The 19,694-nt window shown below is 40.6% G+C and overlaps 1 protein-coding gene across 1 annotated transcript in view; it reads left to right on the forward strand.

Moving 5' to 3' along the window:
• The first annotated feature begins 219 nt into the window (after positions 1 to 219).
• TOX (thymocyte selection associated high mobility group box) overlaps positions 220 to 19,694 on the forward strand; it is a 293,528-nt gene continuing 274,053 nt past the window's right edge. The window contains exon 1 of the mRNA XM_045789048.2: positions 220 to 632. Within this exon, the coding sequence (XP_045645004.1) occupies positions 531 to 632 (102 nt within the window). The 5' untranslated portion in view covers positions 220 to 530. The remainder of the gene's footprint in view (positions 633 to 19,694) is intronic.

Here is a 19,694-nt window from a genome sequence, read left to right on the forward strand (position 1 = left end):
TCACCCCCCCCCCACTCCCTCCCTGTCCCCCTCTTCATTCCTCCCCCCATCCCAGGCCTCCAAGGTGGAGAAAATAAACTAAAAGCAGAGCAACTCAGAGACTCCAATAAAACGCCCGGGACCTAGAGCCCGAGCGCGAGCGCGTGTGCCGGGCGGCGAGGGGCGCGGGAGGCGGGGATGGGGGGGCGGGCGGGGGGGACAATGAGCGCATGAAGTTACCTGCCCGGCGGCGGCGGCGGCTGTGGCGGCGGGGCCGGGAGGCGGCGGCGGAGCAGGCTGCGCGCTCGGCGCCGACGGGTGCGCGCCGCGGCTTGGGGGAGAGTTGAGCGCTTTTCCCCCCTCTTTTTTTTTCTTTTTTTTTTTTTTTTCTCCTCTTCTTCTTAAACAAACCACAAACGGATGTGAGGGAAGGAAGGTGTTTCTTTTACTCCTGAGTCCAGACACCTCTCTCTGTTCCGTCTAAGCTTGTTTTGCTGAACACTTTTTTTAAAAAAAGGAAAAGAAAAGGAGTTGCTTGATGTGAGAGTGAAATGGACGTAAGATTTTATCCACCTCCAGCCCAGCCCGCCGCTGCGCCCGACGCTCCCTGTCTGGGACCTTCTCCCTGCCTGGACCCCTACTATTGCAACAAGGTGAACGCTCTGCTTTTGTTTCCACCGTGTTCTTGCTGCTTGATCCCGGGAGGGGGGCGGCGGCGGCGGCGGGCCGGCTCGGCTACCAGGGCCAGTCGGCGGAGGCCGGTCCCGGGCGCGCTCGGCTCGCAGCCCGCTACAGCCCTGCGTGCGCTTGGGTAGTAAATACTGTGCAGCAGCTCCGGGGGTTTGCCAAACACGGCGATTGTACGGAAAGTGACACGATTTGCTCGGATTCTTTCCTTCCTGCTGTTCGCGACTAAGGCTCCCTGCTTAGGTTTGCCGGGGGGCGTTTAAAAAAAAATTAAGGGAAAACCACGGAATACTTTGGGGGTGTGTCTGGGGTCCGGGAACGGAGGCAGAGAGTAAGAGAAGTCAGTTTATTTTCTAGTTTCCCCTTATCCCTCCCGCCCTCTCACGGGCTGCGGGGACTCGTGGCACCGCTTCCCTGACCGGGATTAGTTGCCAGGGGAGCAGCCGGGAGTCGGGGTACAGGGACCAAGGAGACGCCTCCACCCCCCGCCGGGAAAATTGCTCCACAAGTCTTTTGTTTTCCCCAACCCTTTCGGGCGGCCGCACCCAGTGTTCGGAAGCTGGTCTGTGGGCCAGGGTGCAGCGGGGTAGCCGGGTTTGGGGGACAGCTCCGGCTGGGGGGGGGGTGCGCGGTAATTGCAAGTTTGTTAGAAGCCAGGCGAGCGCGTCGAGTTTACGTCCGAAGCTCCAGCACTCCGCACGGGGCTGGAGCAGGGTCCCAGGCTGGGCTGCACTTACAGCCGATGACCCAAGGTGCCAAGGCCGCGGGGGACCCTGGCGCAGCTGCCCAGGAGGGTGGCCCGGGGCGGGCGTGGGGTGGGGGGAGCCGGCCGGGGCTACTGCTGAGCTCAGCTTGTCCCATAGATAGAATAGTCAAGGGGTACGAATGGAGGGGGTTATTCTCGGTGCTTCTCCAACTCTCGGCCCAGGGAGGGTCGACGCGCGGGGACCGGCCTCGGAGAGCAGCCGCAGGGCCACGGCTGTTCTGGTCTCGGGGTTATTGGACGTGTGTAAGCGGTCCCGCTGGGTGAACGTCGTAGGGGAGGAATGAGTTCTCTGAGACACGGGGCGAGTGGTTTAGACGCCCAGCTCCAGCTCGACCTGCCTGATACTCTATCCCCTGCAAGCAATTCCTTGTCGGCCCCTCGGTGAATTCCACTGGATAAATCCTTGGGACTCCTAATATTTGCCTGGTGGCGAGGCATCATCAAACAGCTTTTTTACGTGATATAGAGGTATTTAGCGCGCTGCATCCTCAGCCTCCGGGCTCCTCACCACGCCACCGCCTCGCAGCTCCGAGTCTTGGTCAGTCGGGACACACACACACACACACACACACACACACACACACACACACACACTGTGAGTTAAGTGAACTACAGATATCACTCAGTGCAGAAGCTCCTTGATGTTGTGTACGTGTAAGGCTCAGTAAAAGGGATGTGCTGTATGCCTATGATGGATAGGCAAGTTTGAAACGAAGGAAATAGAGTCTTGAGCAAGGCAGGAAGGCTTTTTATCATACATGGAGCTCTTCAGCTCCGAACAGGTTGGAAAGCTTGGGTAACTTTGGCAAGAGAAGTTTGTGTGATCAAGTTTCATTATTTGTTAGTAGCATAGTTCTTTTATTCTAAAACCTGTTTTGCCTTTATAAGCAAGTATTTTGTGTGTGTAACATATTTTGCTCGTAGCACTATTACTAACAAAAATAATTAAGTAGCAGACCTATCATGGATAGTAAACACATCTTCCAGGGTAGTAACCAGTATGAAAATGTCAGAACCATTTTGGCAGTGAAACTGGACAAATCTTACTGGATTTATCGGTGATTTTAGGCTCCAAAAAGAAGGTAATGACTTGGATACACATTTCACTTGTCATTCTTGTGATAGTAGGGTCAGATTTAATTTAAAAGTTAAATGCTTTGGAAAATCAAGAATTACTTCAATATATTAAATCATTTTCCAATTAAGTGCTTTAAATAATTTTCGTGCGTTGTGCTGTGAATTGAATAAATTAATTTAGAAAGTCTTCAGAATTTCTTTACTAGCTCATTGAAGTTCCTTTTAAGTCCTCCCGTGTATGAGGAGCAAACTGTTCTTTTTAAATGCAAATTAGCCACCTTTTCTATAGACTAGTTGCAAGTCTTCTATTTAACTTATCCAGGGAATAATGGATTTTTAAAGATGCAAAGTCATGATATACTTCTAATAGTAGGAAGAGACTTCATGGAAATGCTTCTCGAAGAATGCCTTCCCCTGCCTTTCTCTGTATAGCAGTCTATCAAATATATTTGTCACTGATCCCCGATTATATTAAATATACTGAGTACGTTTGGTAGGCCCCAGAAAACCCAGACACTAGTTTTTTCTACTCCATCATGCTCAGCACTGGTACACAATTTCTATCCAGCTTCACTATTTTAGTTGCTTAGAATGTAGTCAACTAGCATTCATTTTTACAATGACTCAAGTGCATTTGCAGGGATATGGAAGATGGGCAGAAGTTTGGAAGAGGTAACATAAGAAATCTGTATCTATATTTAGTAAAAATAAGTTGGATCAGACTTCCCTCAAAGAGCCAAGACAGCAAAGTAAACCTTGGGTCTTTCAGAGGTGTAATGAATATGTGGGTTATTACAAGAAACACTTACTTTGTCAGGTTATTTGTTTTTAATAGGTTGATAAGATCATAAATTAATAATTATCTTTATTTTAAATCTGTCAGCACTTTTGTAGTGAAAGTTGGTATGCTAAATCCCAGTGGAACCAGTATCTTTATGTGCTTCAGAATCATGCAGTTGTACCTACAATTTTCCCAGTGATCTTTTTTTCAATGTAAGAAGAGACCCTAATCCACAAAATGAATATCCTCTTCCCGAAGCTTTTCTAAACTAAAAGGAGCTTGTGTTACCCTGCTGACACTTTCGGCTGCTGCTCTATAGATTGCCAAAACGCTACTTACATTTTTCAGTCAATAAACTCCAGAGGAGGAATTTTTTTGGGAACAGTTTAATCTACTATTGCTCTATTGTAAGAGCACACTACGTTATGAGCACATCACTATGCAAACTGGCCTCCATTTTCACATAGCCCATTGCGGGAGAAAAGTGAGAACAATGCGGATGATGTTGGTTATGGCAACAGTGCAAGGCATCTCTTATACAAACAGCCAGAATGGATGGCATGTTGCTGTATATAGGTCAGCCTTTGAAACAGCAGCGTAGCACTTCGACTGGACAGAAACATGCAGGCTGAAAGTAACAGTGTTCACCTCTTGGAACTTAGAGCATGCTTACATTTCAGACATTGAGAGATGGTACCATAGTCAGTTTCATCTAATTAAGACTATTTTAAGTAACATTGTATCCCTTAATTGAAATTGCATGAAAGGAGCTCACAACTGGAGTGCAGTAGTAAAATATAGTCCCATTTTTTGTCCTAGTCGAAGGTGTCAGAGCATCAGTTTAAATCTATACCTAAGGAGTAATAACAGTTCCTTTCAGTTTCTTAGTGCATAGTCATTTGTAAAGATTGTTTTCACTGATTTTATGCTAAATTGGGACAAAGAAGTGGCACTTTTTCATTTTTGCAATGATGTGATGTGTTCAGTTATTGCTCAGTATCTGCCCACATAAGGAGCAGTAATACAATGATGTTATGACATGGCTAATCACAGGGATGCTGACCTCTGCCAGCAGTGGGAGAGGAAATAATGGTCTTCACTGTTCTCAGTGGTTGCTTTTGTGGAATCAGGTCCTGAATCTTTCTTTGGTTGGTTTAGACCCAGGGAAGTCCAAGACACAAACCCACGCTTAATACTAGTTATACACAGAGTAAAGAATAATGGCCGTTTGGGATGTTGGGCTTTTGTCATTGAAATGAGGAAGGACAGTGTATAATCTTTTCATATAAACATAGGAAGAAGGACCTATTTGTGACGAACTCAGCGTTGAAATGTCAGGGCTAACATTAAACACTCAATAACTTTTGAAAAAAAACAAGATTCATTATTGTCTCTGCTAAATCTCCTTTGAGCTTATTTTCCCATTTATTAGAGCATTATGTCTTGTACTTAAATGTGGCAAAACTCAGCACATCTAAAATATAGTAGGTGCAAGCACATTAAGGTGGAGTCGTTATTCCTACTTTAATTAATAAATGTAAGAAAAAAGAGGAGGATGGAAGAAGGAGGAGGAGGAGGAAGGGGAGGGTTATAAGCAATTTAGAGCATCATGCTTGATTAGTTCTCTACCCACCTCCATAACTTCTAGGACTTGAGTAAATTCATAGTTGATACTTGGGACATCGTTAGTGTGATTAAAACTCCCCTGGGAGTTTAATTGGCTGGATCTTTCTTAAGTTTTGAGTTCCTTCAAATGTGCTTTAAATAAAATTTTTATAGGTAAGAAAGAGCATAAAACAAGCAATAGGTTTGGGCCACTAAATCAGATATCATAAAAAACCTCAAATGTAGCTATCTTGACTTTGTGGGATATTTCACTGTCACAAATTCCAATTTTAAATGTCTATGCAAAAATTGTAGTTATGGGTTTTGGAGAGATCAAATGCTATTTTTAACACAGCTTATGTGGTTTAGTATACTCACAGTTTATCATATATATTTAAAGTTACTGAATAATGATATTTAGGAGTGTTTTAATATTTTATTTAGTTAGCAAGACTAAACTGATATTTAAATATTACCTTAATATGCTGCTTATTGTAGATCTTTTTTAAATGATGTGATTGCAAGGGATGTAAGAACAGGAAAGAAGTAAAGCACCTGAACCTGGAAGAAAAAGGGAAAGTTCCAAGTTTAACAGTGGCTTCCTTGGGACCAAAACTGGGTCTTAAGTAGTGGTTTTGGTATGTGGAACTATTTTTGTGGCCATACTTTTTTGTGATGGGCTCAATTCAAGAGAGAGATAACATAGAGAATTGGAGGGAAATCTTATTAAGCTACAAAGGATGATTTATTCTAGTGTTTTCCAACGTTTTGCTGGGATACTAAAAAGTTGAAAAGACCCTGGGGCTGTTTCTCAACTGCTGGTGACCCTTCCTGTCCTGATTCGAAGACCTGCCCTCAGCAGCAGGTCTGTCTCTGTGCCTCCTGCCTCTACCCCCTTCTCCTTCTCCCCTTCCCCCTCCCCCCTTCCCAAACACCTCCAATCCAGGAAGAGCCTGGCACCCTGGCTTCTCTCTGCCCCAATCTCAAATTGAACCTGGGAGGTCTGTACATTCTAATGTGAACTCTCCTCCTCTCCTCGGGAACGTGACTCAGCATTGTGGTTGTCTTGGAGAGCATGCTCCCTTTCCTGCTTGTCATCATTGTTACCATCATCATGTTGACATATCCATTCTTCCTCTAGTACCTGACCCTATTTTCTGGTTAAGGAAATTGGAATCTGCCAGTCTTCGGGCTCATACCCACTTTTTTAAAATCCTGAATTAGGTTCTTCTCTTTTTCTGCATTTCCTCATCTGAGTGAATGACATAAGGTCATGCAATAATAGACCAAGAAACTGTGGATAGGATGCTGTGAGGGGAAATAACTATGGCAGTCATTTCTAAGCTCTACTAGTTTCCCCCCCCCATTTTAAGCATAGTGTATTTAGAGCTTGGAAACAGCTCCTGGAACATCCTTTTCAGTGGGAAATCTTTATTTAGATTGTAAAATGGTATGGAAGTGGGACTGTGGTCTCCTGATCTTTAGTTGGCCTGCTATAAGTTGGGTGAGTTATGCTTACAGAAAGTAAATGGGTTAACAGACTTAAGTGTTCTCATCAGAATATGCATGGAGAACGAAAATGAGAGGAGTTGGACACACAGGACTTATTTAACTAATCAATTTAGATAATGCATCCTACATTTTAACTATCCAAACATGAATCTCAAGGTTCCTGGGAAGTCTTAACGCAGAATATTTAGCTCGTATCTCAACAAAAATGAAATGTAATGATCATGACTTGATTGAATGCTGTTCACAATTACACTTTAAAAATATTATCAATTGTTTAAGATAAAACTTACATTGTATACAACGAAATCCAAGAATCTGAAATGTACACCTTAGGAGAACACAAGATGGTAGTAAACCGTAGTTCATAAATCCTGTGGCCCAAATGGTAGTTCTTGCCTGTAAGAAGCTCCCGTGTGAACCATCTAAATACCTGAACGCCACCTTGTTTATTTAAACTGAATTGAAGCAAAATTTAAATATGGGAATATTTACTTTTACCAATTCTACAGATACTTTCTTGCCTTTCCTTTACTTCCATTTTGGTATTATTGAGATATTTTTTCAATTGATCCTTGCACTTCTCAGAGTCAGATAGCCTGTGGTCTCCAGCGGTTGATGGGACCCGCAGTCGATACCAAATCGTGTTAAATGGATTGTCCGTTAGGAAGTTGGAGTGCCAAGACGATACAGCTTACATCTGCCCTAATGAATTTGAGAATTTTTGTTTTAAACCATGCATGCCAAGTTTCCTCCCGAAGAGCAATTTCTCATTAAAAACAGTTGAGTTATAAACTGCTTAGAAATGTGGTTTATAATGGAAGTGCCAACAGACTGTTAATTATAGCTGTTCTTCTATAATACTTCGAGACATGGAATTCACATTAACCTGAATGAGCTTTTCCTGGTTATAACATGTTTCTCCCTATAGCATTCATTTCGAAAATGGGAACATTATATTGCTCTGTGCTTGGATGTTGATGGTGCAGCAGAAAAGACCAGAAGGAAGATAATGCCAGAAAGAAATCCCCTGCTCTTTCATGACGGGAGGTACCAATATTTTTCCAGACCTCTGTAGTTTGGTCTATGGCAAGTTTGCCTCACTTGATGAATAATTTGAAAGCGAACTTTTAAACACTATCCTCAGATTTCCATTTTACTCATGAAAAATCATCATTTATACATATTTATACTACCAAAGGTCATGCAACCAATGTTACTATTAATGCTTTTCTGTTTGTCCATTTTTCACTTTGGAGTTTTAAATGCTTCTGCTTTAGCCAAGTATTTATTGGTGTTCATTCCTGAGTTATGTGCTTTTATGAAACTATCTTGAAAGGACTCCTAATTAAACTAAGGCTATGGTTGGTTGATAAGAAGCTTTGACAGTGGCCAAGAAAATATAAAGTATTTTGAGTTACTATGAAGACCTACAAGTTATACATATCTGACAATGGCAGCTTCTGCATAGAATAGCTTTCCACTGACGTCTTGGAACATCTATCTGGAGGTTACCAAGTCAGAGAAATTGGGGTGTACGTCGTGTGTGTGTATGTTTGGGTGAGTGTGTGTTTTCACGTGTTCCTCATGTCCTGGATATATTTCTGGCCATACATGCATGAGAATTTGTCATAAATGGCAGAATCTTATCAATGCATACAGCAACAACAAGGGAAGTCATACTGGCTCGTGGGAATGCCTCATTACCATTCCATTTCAAGAAACGTAGCCGTATTTCACAGGAGAAGATGCTTTCCAATGGTAGGGCTTTAATTGGGCATATTATAACCGGATGAGATTAAAGAACTAGAGCTTTCTGAGGAAAACCATAGGCCTCTCTGAAGAAAAGACTCCTTTTTGTTCAAGATTTGAGATAAAAACTGAAGGCCCTTAAACCTGTTGACTTACTCCCTAGGCAAAATAAATATAACCATGAAAAGGACATGACCCCTCCCCCTCTGTTTTCCATTCTCTTTAGGAGCCTGACTTCGTTGTGTCTGGTAAAAGTTCTACACTAAAACCTTTAATCCACCTGTGTCCCAGTCTGCCAAGTATCCACTAGAGAAAATAATTTATATTTGTATCGAGGAAGTCTTACAAGAATTAAGGAGTCAACAGAGGCAGATTATTTTGAAATCCTGCGGTGAAAGATGTTCAAAACTTCAAACAATGGTAGACCTTAGAAAAATAACCATATTCTCAGCCCACTCCTTGTATTTCTGCTCCTCGAGTGGCATCAGTGTTCTACAGAGTTGTGGACCAGTGATTCTTTCAGCGTGGGAGTGAAATGGAGAACCTTTTGTAGAGGGTCACAGGTGAATTGGGGAAAGTGGGGCATATGTGGGTAGGTCTGTAATCCCCCCCTTTCGGATATGGATAAGCCCCTCCCCCCACGGGCCTCTCCCTCTCTCTCCCTCCCTCTCCCTGTTGAGAGCCAAATGCAGCACGTAGTCAGAGATGCTTTTGGTGGGAGTTGTTGCCTGTTTTGCAGCCTAGGAAGGTGAGCGAAAAGTTGAGTGTAACTGCTGCAGAGGGAATGCCCTCTTACAGCTCCTGACTTCAGGGGAGCGAGTTGCCCTCTGTACCTTCCTCGGATGGATGGGTCAGAGCTGCAAAATACAGTGTGCCAGATTAATTACCACATGGATCGACTGGGTCTAAAGACAGTCCAATTACATTGAAAGCGTATCTGTGCACCACCTGATTTTCTGAAGTCTTTTAACTCAATTAAATGGTTAATTTAAAAAAATGATGGGTAAAGTGTAATGTTCAGTGGCGTCTTCATACATTGTAGAAACCAGTTCTTCCTTTCTATGCCAACAGGCCTCAGCCCCAAATGCCAGCAACAATTGTATAAAGAGAAATGTTAATAATAAAGAGTCCGGATAACCTTTCAACAAAAAGTATATTTTATCATTTGGCACATGCAGTCATGAACATTAATCATAGAAACCTGCAGATAGTAGAAGCTTAATATCAAAGCTAATGATTTATTTTATGTTAATGACTTTCTGCCAGGGCATAAAAGACTGTTCATAATGGACTCTCCGCGCTATGTTCAGTTACTAAGGCTAATGGGATAATCTTTTCTCTCCCAAAATTAAGCGTTTTGAAATAAATTATGCTGTTACTTTTCAAGGTAACTCTCAAAAATTTACTGCAAAACTAATCTTTTAAGAACTGCTTAAAGAAATAAAGAGGAAGAAAAATCCCAAAGCAGCTTTTCTAGTTCATGAGCAGTTTTACTTAATTAGAGAGAGAAAGTTTGCATGTATGCTAATATCCCTGAACTTGTAATGCCAAATAGTTGCAAAGTCAGCCTTCAGTGACTGACGACAGCCCACAATAGAATGCGTTTTTGTCGATTACCAACCAATAATGAGGGGACTGGTAGTAAAATGTTGAGTTGTTCACTGGGAAGTTTTAAAAATCATGTTTACAATTAGTTATCACCAACATTATATTTCAATAAGAGATAATTTGCCTACTAAAGTTCACATAATGTGCTAATCATGTCTGGTGGTTAATAAAGGCCTCCTACCTCACTCCCCTGATGGCTATAAAAGGCTATTATATTCATGGCAGCCGTTCAGGTACAGCTGCTGGGTGTTAATAATGCATCATTGTCCCACTAATCAACACACCAAAGGTCAGCACCCCTAAGCACCTAAACCACCTATTCTCTTTCCAAAATATTTATTAACACCTTAAAAGCATATCTGTTCATTTTCCTTCGCCTGGAGTCCCTTAATTCCACTCCAGGCTACTTGTGTGATGCAGGTTTTGTAACCTGAGCTAGGTCACAGAGGAGACGAATATATATTCACACTAATTTTCTCCCATAAACATGTTTCCCATTTCCACAGCCAATGACTGAATTAGTGTAGCGTTGTTGTAATCATGAGCTCCCTTTATAAGGAAGTAGGTGTGCTCCAAAGTGACAATGTTTTCAGATTGTGGGTGTTATTTAAGGAGACATTTTGGAAGGAAAACAACTTTTCAATAACCAGAAGCATTTGAAGTCCACAGAGTCAGTCGGGAAATAGGAAGGGGTATTTATAATCGAAACAGACAGGAATCGGTGTTAGTTTATAAACCCGATACAGTAGCAACGTATTATTTGCTTAATTGTTCTTTTGGCATAGGAAAGCAATAATAGTAAAAGCTTCTTAAACCATATTTTCTGCACACAAAGAACACATTCACGTGGGATTTCCATTTTGCTAGAAAATCGTGCAAATCAATAAGCTAGCACTTATCTGTATTAAAATTAGGTAGACAACAATTTATAGGCACAGTGATAGTGTAGTTCTCTTGATACCCTTGGTTAGTGTTTAAGATAATCCTTGCTTTTGTGTCCTCAGAGAGAAGCCAAAATGTTAAGTGAACAAGATCTCATTTTCCCATCTTGTATTATTGTCTCTGTTTTCTCTTACTCATTTTGATAACCTTGTGTGTGTGTGTGTGTGTGTGTGTGTGTCTCCTTTATGATTTGAGAACCTTAAATGTTTAAAGAGAAGAAAAAAGAAATGAAACTCAACTATGTTTCCATCATCAAGAGAAATGCAAAAGGCGAACCAGGGGGAGGAGCCTGTGTTTGTGCAGCACATAATGTACAATGGTACATTTGTCATGCTTTAAATATATAATGCCTACAATAAAATATGTACAGGCGCAGTTGTGATCTATGAAGTCCCTGGCTCCAGTGCCATTGTTTGGAGTCTCTACGGTTGTCATACATTGTTCTTTGCACATCATACCCTTACAGCAGAATTTGACACAATTTCTAGCTTTCAGCCTGCACCATTTTCATTGCACAATATACATGAGTTTGACAGGGTGTGTTGAGGAAAACTCTGGCAAGCAATTGATATTTTGAAGTGGCAAGCGTTTCAGCAGCTGCCTGCTTGTGAAAAAGGAATGATAAGATATCCTGTATTGTTAGTTTCAGGGAAAGCATTAAGGTTTAAGCTCTGTAAAAATGTACACATTACTAGCCAGTGGCGAAGCAAGTCTTTTATGTTTTTTAGAGCTTAGCTCGCTGGCTGATGTGAACTAGAATGACATTGGTCAGTAAATGAATAGCAGTACTTTGAATTTGAACTGCTGCCAATTTTGCACCAACAAAGGAACTGACAAAAGAAAGATTTTATGTGAAATGCAAAGCACACCCAATGTTTTGGGGGCGGGGAAAGGGAAGGAGAGAGAGAGAGAGAGAAAGAGAAAGAGAGAGAGAAGGAGAGAGAGAGAAATCCACATGGGGGAATATTCTTTCACACATACTCGCGAGGATACCGAATAGTTAAAACACATCCATTTTTCATGGCTCATCAGCCACGACCTAAGCTGTTTTATCTAATGTTCTTTAAAAACCTGTTGTAGACACATAGGCTTTTAGAATTTGTTCATATGGAATTTAGAGTGTTGTTCTAACTATCACACTGTGCCCTGGAGGCCTGTTGGCAGAATATCAGAGTTGCCCACTGCTGGAGTCACCAACTCTCTCTGGTAGTGGGAAATTACAGTTTAATCAGTTATGGCACTTTCAGTGTGTGACGTTCATTAGCGAGGCAATTTGTCATGACTGCTAATGGTCAGATGCATCTGCTCTCGCCGTTACAGAGCACGATAAGGAAGAAGACAGATATTTCAATATCGGATGGTATTAACTTGTTTCAAATTTGTAATCCAAGGTTAGTTGCTCAAAACAGACACAGCAGCAGATTAATAAACATCCTCTATTCAATTTTACTGGCCCTGTTTTTAGGGATTTATGACTTTAAGGCACACTAATGTGCTATTATGAAGGGCAGTCTTTGATTAGATGTTCAACAGAAAGTAAGTTACGAGCTGAGTACCTTCTGGGTTCATCTGGAAAGAATTTATGTGCATAATATTTTCTATAGAGCTCCATCAATTGAAAGGTTTGATGCATGCAATATTTCTGACATGTGAAATATTCCTCTTATGATGAAAAAAAGTCATTCTCCCATTGGTTTATAAGCCGGTCAGTCACGTTTCAAGTAAGATTAGCCGTCCCGAGCCGTTTGAAAAGTTGTAAAATTCTAGTGAAAAACTTCAGAGTAAGTTAGAAATGTCACGTTTCCCCACAGCACACTGCTTTATAAGATCAGTGTTCATTGTTCTACATGGGAAAAGTTAAGAAAGATTCCGCCAGTTGAAAAGGCTGGAATTTTTTTTTTATGTCTATCTCATATTTTCTAGATATTACATCACACAGCTTGCCAGACAAAATCTTTCTGACACATTTTCATTTTTAATGAAAGGCCCTAAAATTCAGAGCATAATGATTTCTTAGAAACTGAACCCAATCTTGGTAAAAAATTCGTTCTTGCTAGTAACAAAAGCTGTTACTGTTTAAGTTCCTGTTGAGCGGTTAGTTGGTACGCTTCGCTGACTGTTGTCAAAAAGGCTTTCCTCATGATTGACAACCCGGCAGGAATGTGAATGGAGATTTTAATTGCGTATCATGTGTGCATATCAGAGTGAGTGAATTCATGACTCTGCTTAGCTCCATATCTCTGCAGGTCAGCCGTGCCAAAAAATGCTCTTTTATGTGCAATTTTTCCAAAAAGAGAAAGGTGTATGTATACTGCAGTCATCCGTTACTCATTTCTGAAGTGAAACACTTGTGTTCCTTTAGCCTCGGAGTTTGAAAGTGGAACAAAAATCCATTTTGAGATTTCTTTCTTTTACTCTTTGCACTTACACTTGGATGATGTAAATTCTTTTGAGTTACAAGTTGGGAAATGTCTGCCAGAACATATTTGTCTTATGGCACTTGTTATATGAAGTGTGTTTATCTTTCTTTTTCCCCCCTTTTTTCCCTAAAGAGTACTTTGAAAAGAAAGAAAAAATGTAAGCCAGCGGAAAAAGTTACCGAGGTCAATTGCCTGTCTATAACTTGCAATCTTTAGAAAATGGGGGGTGGGTGGGCGGAGAAGAAAGGATAGATTTCTGAGACCGGGGAAAGATTCATAAAATTGTGTCTGAATTTTGGTTAAAAATAGCAAGAATGCAGTGCTTATGGTAAAATGACATTAATAAATTTATGAATGTTCATTTCTTAGAAAAAGAACTCCTCTGCCGAAAACATGTAAAGGTCAAGGTTTCATTTCTGCCGTCACTTCTTTGCCCAGATGCCCTGGTGGTGATGTACCATTTATCTTTATTGAGATGTCTCACCCCAACACACGGGAGATTTTCAAAGTGGGGTAACAACTTACTCCGTAAAGAAACTTTGACTACGCTGACCCCCGACCGCCCAAGAACTTCTTAATGTAAAAACGAGACAAAACAAAAGTGTGGGATGAATACGCTTATATAATTTTTCATTGGTGTGATGTGAAAATTTGGCACGTGGGTTGTAAATTTACCACATAGCTACTTTTCTGTGTCATTTTGAATAGGTGAGAAAAAGATTAGTGCCGGGGTCATTTTAAATAGAACCATGAGCATAAGTAGGGGAATGTTGAAAAGATGGTGACTTTATAGCGTTCGGAGATCCCACGGGACTTAACTTTGTTCTGGGCTCTAATATGTTATCTCAACACATTTTACAACATATCAGATTGCAGGCTGGTGATCAGCCCTTTCTATGGCATGTGGTGCAGGGTGATTGCTATAGAAGGTGCTACTGTACCTTTAAAACGCCGAAGAAGAAAAATCTATTTTATTTTAAAAATCTAGCTTTACGTATGGGTGACATTTTTCTAATGTTATGGAAGACTATTTTGTACTTTATACGGAGAGCTCAGGCAAGGAAAAATCTATTTACAAAATGAAAAAAAGTGCTCAGCTGAATGCATTTCACTTTTAAAGATGATATTCTGGTAATGAACTTTATCAAGCAGAGAACATTTCAGTAAAAGTATTAAAGTAGTTCCTATTTCGGTTGCCTCACTTAAGGCTGTGTCACTGTTTCCATTATAACTTCTTATTTTCAGGTAGCTCTAATGCAGGCCCCATACAAATATTTGCACAGGGATGAGATGAGAATATTTTAGTCTAAGAAGTAGACTTTTTATTTAGAATGCACTTCTAAAGAAGCATGGGGCTTTGTTAATAAGGCACATTTAATTCGTTCTTAGAGATTACACGACATTCACCAGACAGCACCTGTGTACAGGGCTTTACGCTTGAGTGTTAGGCGCGAGATGAGGAAGCGGTGGGCCCTGCCTCCGGGTGGCCAATCGAGTTAACACTACAAAGGACCAGAGCAGAGATGTGGTAGTAAATTGGTGTGATATGAGGTGGGTGCTCAGAGTGCTGGGGGTACAGAGAGCGAAGTAATGGATTGAGGTTGGGGGAATCCAAGCTGCTTCCTGGAGGAGATGGCATTTCCGTTGGCCTTAAGAATTGGGCCTAGAGGAAGAGGAAAATTACTCCTAGTTTTGAATTAATTTTTATATTCCTACCTCTTTTTGAAATGACTGGAGGCAACTCAAAAGTAAGAAGCAACACCGACAATAAGGCTATGAATAGCAACGCAGGACATTACAGCCCCGGAAATGGAGACACAACCATACTTCTTAGCTTAGGTATTATGACTATAATTAAACATTACATTTGGCGCTTGCTCTTTCAAAGAGCAAAAAACGGAAATACCCTGAGTGACAGAATTTGGATTACCTGAGAGACGTTTGAACACGACTTCTTCGTGGGTAGAAAGTTTTCCCCTAATAAAAGGCTGCAAAAGATAGAGAATGAGGAAATGCGTGGAGGTGACGCATGGTGGCTATCTGAAGGGTGATCAGTTATGGTGCCTGGGTTGAGACTGAGGTATCTGTGGTGTGAGAAATTGGGCATGATGGAGGAGGAGGGGCTCACTGGGATAAGAACCTGGAGAGAACCAGCAAGGTAACTGTTGTCATTATAGAGAATGGGTTGGGGAAGTTTCAGTGTCATTCAAATCACTATTGTCAGTGGGCTTATGTTCTGCCTGAAGAAGAACATCCCAGAGAAGACTGATTACCTGGGGAAATTACATGATAAAGCGAATGATCAGGTATTGATCTGTTTTCGATGACTTTTCAAATCAGAGGTGAATGATAAGCTTTGAGGAGTTTTCCATGTCAGCTGAAGGGTTGAATTCTCTTAAAAATCTAACTTCCGAAAGAGTGCTAGAATGTTGTAGTCTACCAGCAAATTATTTTGTTAATTAACCAGCCAAATCATTAGCGATGAATATTAATGCCGTGTGTGTAGTCTTAGACGCATACCTGCTGAGCTTACTTACAAAGTTGTTAGCGATCGCTTTCCTGAAATTTCTTGTTCAGTGATAAATATGCATACAATTACCTGTAAATTTGGGAAATATCTTAAAGAGTCCAAACGTATTCAGAAATGTGTGTCAGCAGTTTCGAAGGTATCTCGTGGTCTTCAAATAGCCACAGAGTAAAGTTCTCAAAGTTTTCTGTGGAAACGCCCTTATGAATTTACACCCTGAGGGGTCGGAGGACAGGACAAATCCAGAAATGCCTCTGCAATCTACGTAGGTCTTAGAGGACTGGTGTTCCATCTTTAAGAAATACGTGGATTTTGTATTATATACCATAACACCTCCATGTCTGTTTTAATCTGCCTATGGCACGTAAATTGCTTACCATCGAGTCAACTCTATGTTCCAGGAAAATAGTCCCTGTTATTCTACAATTCTACTTGGCATATTACTCTGCTCCTAGGCCAGTGAGTTTGAGAAGCATGAAAGAATGTAATGGTCTTTTGTCCTTAGTGTTCAGAAATAGTTTGAAGGCCTTGTAGAAGTCTATCTTGTTTGGTCATCTCTCCCACAGAGAATGGAACATTTTGTCCATGCTTACTCTTTTCTTGACTCTCACCAATGCTCTGTTTTTCATTAAAAAAAAAAAAAAGGCTTAACAAAGTACTTGATTTTAGCCTAAAATGGAAGAGTTTTTAGCTAAGGCTCAGTCATTGCTGGTGCAGAGTACATAGTGACGCTCCCAGTAAAGCGAGAGAATGGCTAAGAGGAGGGAGGTCAGATACCCACAGGTGGAAGAGAGAAATCCTGTAGTTATGACCAAACTTGGTGATGCTTAGTGATGGAAGAAGGTAGTCAAGAGTGGGATTATATTGTTAGGCATTAGTGTATCTCCTAACCTGAAAAGAATTTGGAAAAATCCAAGAAAAGGAAAAGTTGGTAAAGACATGGAATGATATGGTGACTGTTGGGGACAGGGGTGGGGGGTGGAGGCAAGTGTATCTAGGTCAGAGCAAGACCCCTAACATAACATAATACATATGTTAGACCCCTAACATAAGGTTTGGATCCCCCACTTTCTCTCTCTGTCCCTCACTTTCTCCCTCCCTCACTCCTTTCCTCCCTTCTTCCCCCCACAGGCAGAGGTAATTTGTAAGACAATTGACATTATTTTCCAGATTCCTTTAAGCTTATTTCTTCCATGACATCTTACTCCTGCTCACCTACCCGCATCCTCACCTGCCTGCAGTGGGCTTCTCTTTCTGGGCAGCCGTCTTTTTCCTGTCTACTCCGTCATCATTAACACACACTGCAGTGCACTGAACTGTCTTGAAAAAACAGTAGTTCTAATTATGCAGGACAGAATGGATAGATTTTAGGTGTGCGTATGCAAGATTTCCTAAACAAATGCCAATCTACCCGATATCCATAGCACCTGACAAATCAGGGTTGGCCGACTTGGTTTTTTTTTTCCCTTACTTCATTTAAGCCTTAACCTGTTTTTGAAATGAGTTCTCTGTAAACAGTCAGGCATGTGTAAATAATGGATATTCTCTTTGAGGACAAAAATATGCCTTTTCTTCTAGAAACTCCATTTAGGCAGATGAAGCCTTTTAAATTCTTCCTTTACCTAAATCAAGGAGCTTTTCCCATCCGGAACATCTTTTGAAGTTTCATCTGAAATGGCAGGCCAGGGAAATGAACACTGTGTATGTCTGTAGCTTACATACCTTTATTTACAAGTGTAACAAAAAAATGAATGAAAAAAAGAAGTAGATTCCTTATATTTGATTCCGTAAACTATTTCTTTGTGGGTTTTGGAGCCCATGCCCCAGGGTCGTTATAGGCCCAGCTCCCAGCAGTGTGACATTTGTGAATATTGGTTAATTTATTCACTAGATATTTTCTGAGTGGTTACTATGCATCAAGAACTGTGCTAAGTGGTAGAGATAGAAACAGCAAAAAAAAAAATGTGTGCACTTACAGAGATAATAATTTAGATGTGATAGAAATAATTCTATTTATGGAAGATGGGTGAACAAGAATCCAGTGGACAACTTTAATATTTGACCTAAAAACTATTAGTATGAAGCTCTGAACACCCCTGTGTTTGTTTATGCATTCACCTCTTCTGCTTGCTCCCTTGCTTGCTTGCTTGCTTTCTCTCTCTCCCTTTCTCTTTCTCCGTCTTTCTTTCTCAGTCTAGAGAAAGGGGCAAGCATTCCTTGCCTCGTCTCTTGCTAGGAGAGCAATTGATAGCCTATGGGATACGGTAACTTGGTAACTTAAGCCAGTAGTGATTGTTTATGAAGTAGCCAAAGGAATGAATTTTTTAAAATTGAAATTCTAATCGTGCCAATATTTAAATCTTTGGAAATTTGAACTCTGGGTATCATTCGGAAATAAAGAATGGGGTTTAGGCTCAATACTTGTTAAAAAGGCTCTAATGGGCTGCAATCGGTGGCTTGGCCTCCTTCAATACCACTTTTATATTTGAAGTTATTCGTAAGTTGAGGATATTTTTAAATGTTAAAATAATCAGTGCCTATTTTGTTTAGGTTTATCACAGTGGCTTTCCAAAGGTAAACACTCTGTGAGTTTTAAAATTATTTTTCTGACAAATACTACACATTCGGGGAGACCGTCATGGCAGAAACTGCTTACAAAATAATTCTGTGAATCTCATGTTTTCTTACCATCTCATTCCTTACCCTAATATGGTATGGAACCAGACTGCAATTACACTTTCACAATTACTTTATTATATGGGTTGAAATATACTCCTGAAGCTCTTATTACCTTTTCCATACACCATTTGCACAGACCTGCTGATGGCTGTCAGCAATGCTTCCTCGGGACAATCAGCCATTCTTAGTGGGTTGTGTTTAAATTCAGAGCACCGCAAATAGAAAGCACCTCTCTCTCCTTGCTGATGAATTTTTAATGTGTAAGCATTTGTAATAATTCCAAGGACTTTATTATAACAGCCTGCAGAATTAGGCATGTGTGTTTTAGGATGTTGGACATTTATTTGTGATCTTGGTTGAAGGCGAGAAAAATGAAAACAACACAATATTAATAGTGCGTGTGTCTGTCTGTAGCGACCTGAGCATTATGTCACCCGGGGTTAGAACTCCTTTTCCCTGAAAGAGGTTGTTTAAGATTTTCTACTTCAAATAATTCACTCAAAAGCTCTTTTCTCCATAATTGCATTTTATGGGGGGAGAAAAGACTCAACTCCACTCCATGTCTTTAAGTGGAAACTGGAATGCCATATATTCAAATACGGAATATATTTACATTTAATAACAAAATCAAGAACCTTTCTTTTGCATTACAAAGAGAAATATTCTTCTTTTTTAAAAAGCCAGTTCTTAGGGTCTTGGAGAGTCTTCTAAATAGAGATTTGGTTGACTCGGAGAGCCCTACGGTATAAGGTCCTATTATCCTCCTTCATGTGACTTTATTTACCACTTCATTTTATTCCCAAACTGTACTTATATTATAACTACTACATATTAGGCCACCTCTTATAAAGTTATGACATTTAAAAATATATATTATAGGAAATAGTTAAAATAGAATCACTTTATGTGTATTTTGCTGTCAAGTGTCAATGTAGGGTGATTGCTTTCCCCTTTGAAAAATTAGGCAGATTTGAGCCCAATGCTGATACCTTATGGGTATGTGTATTCATGTAAGTCTATGTCAAATATTCAGAAATATTCAGGTAATTGATTGCATACTTCGATTGTATTCAGAGCTTAAATTTATCAATATACTTTTTGAAACAACATAATTGTCATTTAGTGTCTGTCTTCCAGGTAAACCTCTTTCATATTTCTGATGATTAGTAATGACAATGAAATCAATCCATCAAATGGTCCTATTTGTAAAGCTTAGTGTGATAGAAAGAGGAGGAGAGGGAATCCCAGGACTCCAGTGCTAATTATAGAACTAACCACATGACGTGGGATGCGTTACTTCTCATCTTTTCTCGAACAAGACAAGGGGCTCTATCACCTCTAAGATTCTTTCCTGTCCAAAGA

The sequence above is a fragment of the Ursus americanus genome, chromosome 9 (genome assembly GCF_024610735.1).
Source record: "Ursus americanus isolate L20-20 chromosome 9, mUrsAme1.1.p, whole genome shotgun sequence".
In the NCBI taxonomy this organism is placed as follows: Eukaryota; Metazoa; Chordata; class Mammalia; order Carnivora; family Ursidae; genus Ursus; species Ursus americanus.